Here is a 1,744-nt window from a genome sequence, read left to right as displayed (position 1 = left end):
CGAGATCATCACGGCAACGAAAGTGTTAAGGTCATATTGCCAGAGTGAATCATTAGTAAATATTGAGAAAACATCTAGGAAACCACGCTAAAATGTGTTAATGTGAGAAGATTTGTTGAACCTGACTTTAATTCGCGATAGATACTAAGTAATTGCGCACAATTTTACAACGTACTGTGTGTATATTAAAAACTCTCCCAAGATATCATCATGCAACATAATAGGTTATATTATACTTGGCTTTTTTATTTACATACCTACTACCTAAGATTGTCTTGAAACAAACGAAAATTACATTAAAGCATACGTTATCACTTGAACACGCATCGCATTGTTTCGATTTTATATTAATAGGTATGTGTTTTTTTATGCATTTTTAGATTAACAAACTGCGAGAATTTTTTGGGGCACACATCGCAAGTGAATGGTTTTCCACCTGTGTGTGTCTTTTTATGCGTTTTTAAAAGACCGGATGAAGAGCATTTATGTGAGCAAATATCGCATTGAAATGGTTTTTCACCAGTATGTGACATTTTGTGCGATTTGAGATTACCGGATGTCGAGCACTTATATGAGCAGACATTGCAATGAAATGGTTTTTCACCAGTATGTGTCCTTTTATGTACGTTGAGACTACTTAATGATAAGCCTTTAAACGAGCAAACATCGCAATGAAATGGTCTTTCACCAGTATGTGTCATTTTATGTCTTTTGAGACTGTCGGATGACGAGCACTTATATGAGCAAACATTGCAATGAAATGGTTTTTCACCAGTATGTGTTCTTTTATGTCTTTTGAGACTACTTAATGATGAGAAATTGTATAAGCATATATTGCATTGAAATTGTTTTTCACCAGTATGTGTTCTTTTATGTCTTTTAAGTCTACTTGATGACGAGCACTTATATGAGCAAACATCGCAATGAAATGGTTTTTCACCAGTATGCGTCCTTTTATGCATATTTAGATGACCTAACTGCGAGAAATTTTTTAAGCACAAGTCGCAAGTGTGTGTTTTTTCACCTGTGTGTGTCAATTTATGCATTTTGAGACTGTCGGATGACGAGCATTTATATGGGCAAACCTCGCAATGAAATGGTTTTTCACCAGTATGTCTCATTTTATGCAATTTGAGATTGACGGATAGCGAGCACTTATATGAGCAAACATCGCAATGAAATGGTTTCTCACCAGTATGTTTCCTTTGATGTCTTTTGAGAATGTCGGATGACGTGCACATATATGAGCATACTTTGCAATGAAATGGTCTTTCACCCGTATGTATCATTTTATGTTTATTGAGACTGGCGAATAGCTAGCACTTATATGAGCAAACATCGCAATGAAATGGTTTTTCACCAGTATGTGTCATTTTATGTCTTTTGATACTACCTAATGACGAGCACTTGAATGAGCAAACATCACAATGAAATGGTTTTTCACCAATATGTGTCATTTTATGTTTATTCAGATAACTGGATTTTGAGCACTTAAATGAGCAAACATCGCATTTGTGCGATTTATCAACTTCAGGTTTATTTCTGTTGATTTTGAGAACACCGGAATTCATCGCTATGTGTGTTTTATCACCTTTAGACTTTCTGGCCACCTTTCGCAGATAAAGTATTATTTGCAATAATATTTAATGAAAAATATCTATTGGATTCCAAAAAAAGTGGTGTTTGAGCTCCTTTGGCATAAAGAAAAATGAAAAAAGGTGGCACTTGATACATTTTTTTGTTG

At 34.7% G+C, this 1,744-nt stretch overlaps 1 protein-coding gene across 1 annotated transcript; it reads right to left on the bottom strand.

Annotated features, from left to right (window-relative positions):
* Positions 1-347: 347 nt before the first annotated feature.
* On the bottom strand, positions 348-1,241 carry LOC147074139 (uncharacterized). Its single transcript, XM_085943913.1, has one exon. The coding sequence runs from the start codon at positions 1,239-1,241 to the stop codon at positions 348-350; it is 894 nt and encodes a 297-aa protein (XP_085800039.1).
* Positions 1,242-1,744: the final 503 nt, after the last annotated feature.

Source organism: Rhyacophila brunnea, unplaced genomic scaffold, assembly GCF_057557595.1.
Source record: "Rhyacophila brunnea isolate RB1 unplaced genomic scaffold, BYU_Rbru_1.0 scaffold_16, whole genome shotgun sequence".
Lineage (NCBI taxonomy): Eukaryota > Metazoa > Arthropoda > Insecta > Trichoptera > Rhyacophilidae > Rhyacophila > Rhyacophila brunnea.
Note: the sequence above shows the minus strand (reverse complement) of the source record. Positions and strands in the feature narration are given on the sequence as shown.

Excerpts from the sequence above, each read along its gene's own strand:
- LOC147074139 (XM_085943913.1), bottom strand. The coding sequence starts at position 1,241 with ATGTGCACGTCATCCGACATTCTCAAAAGACATCAAAGGAAACATACT.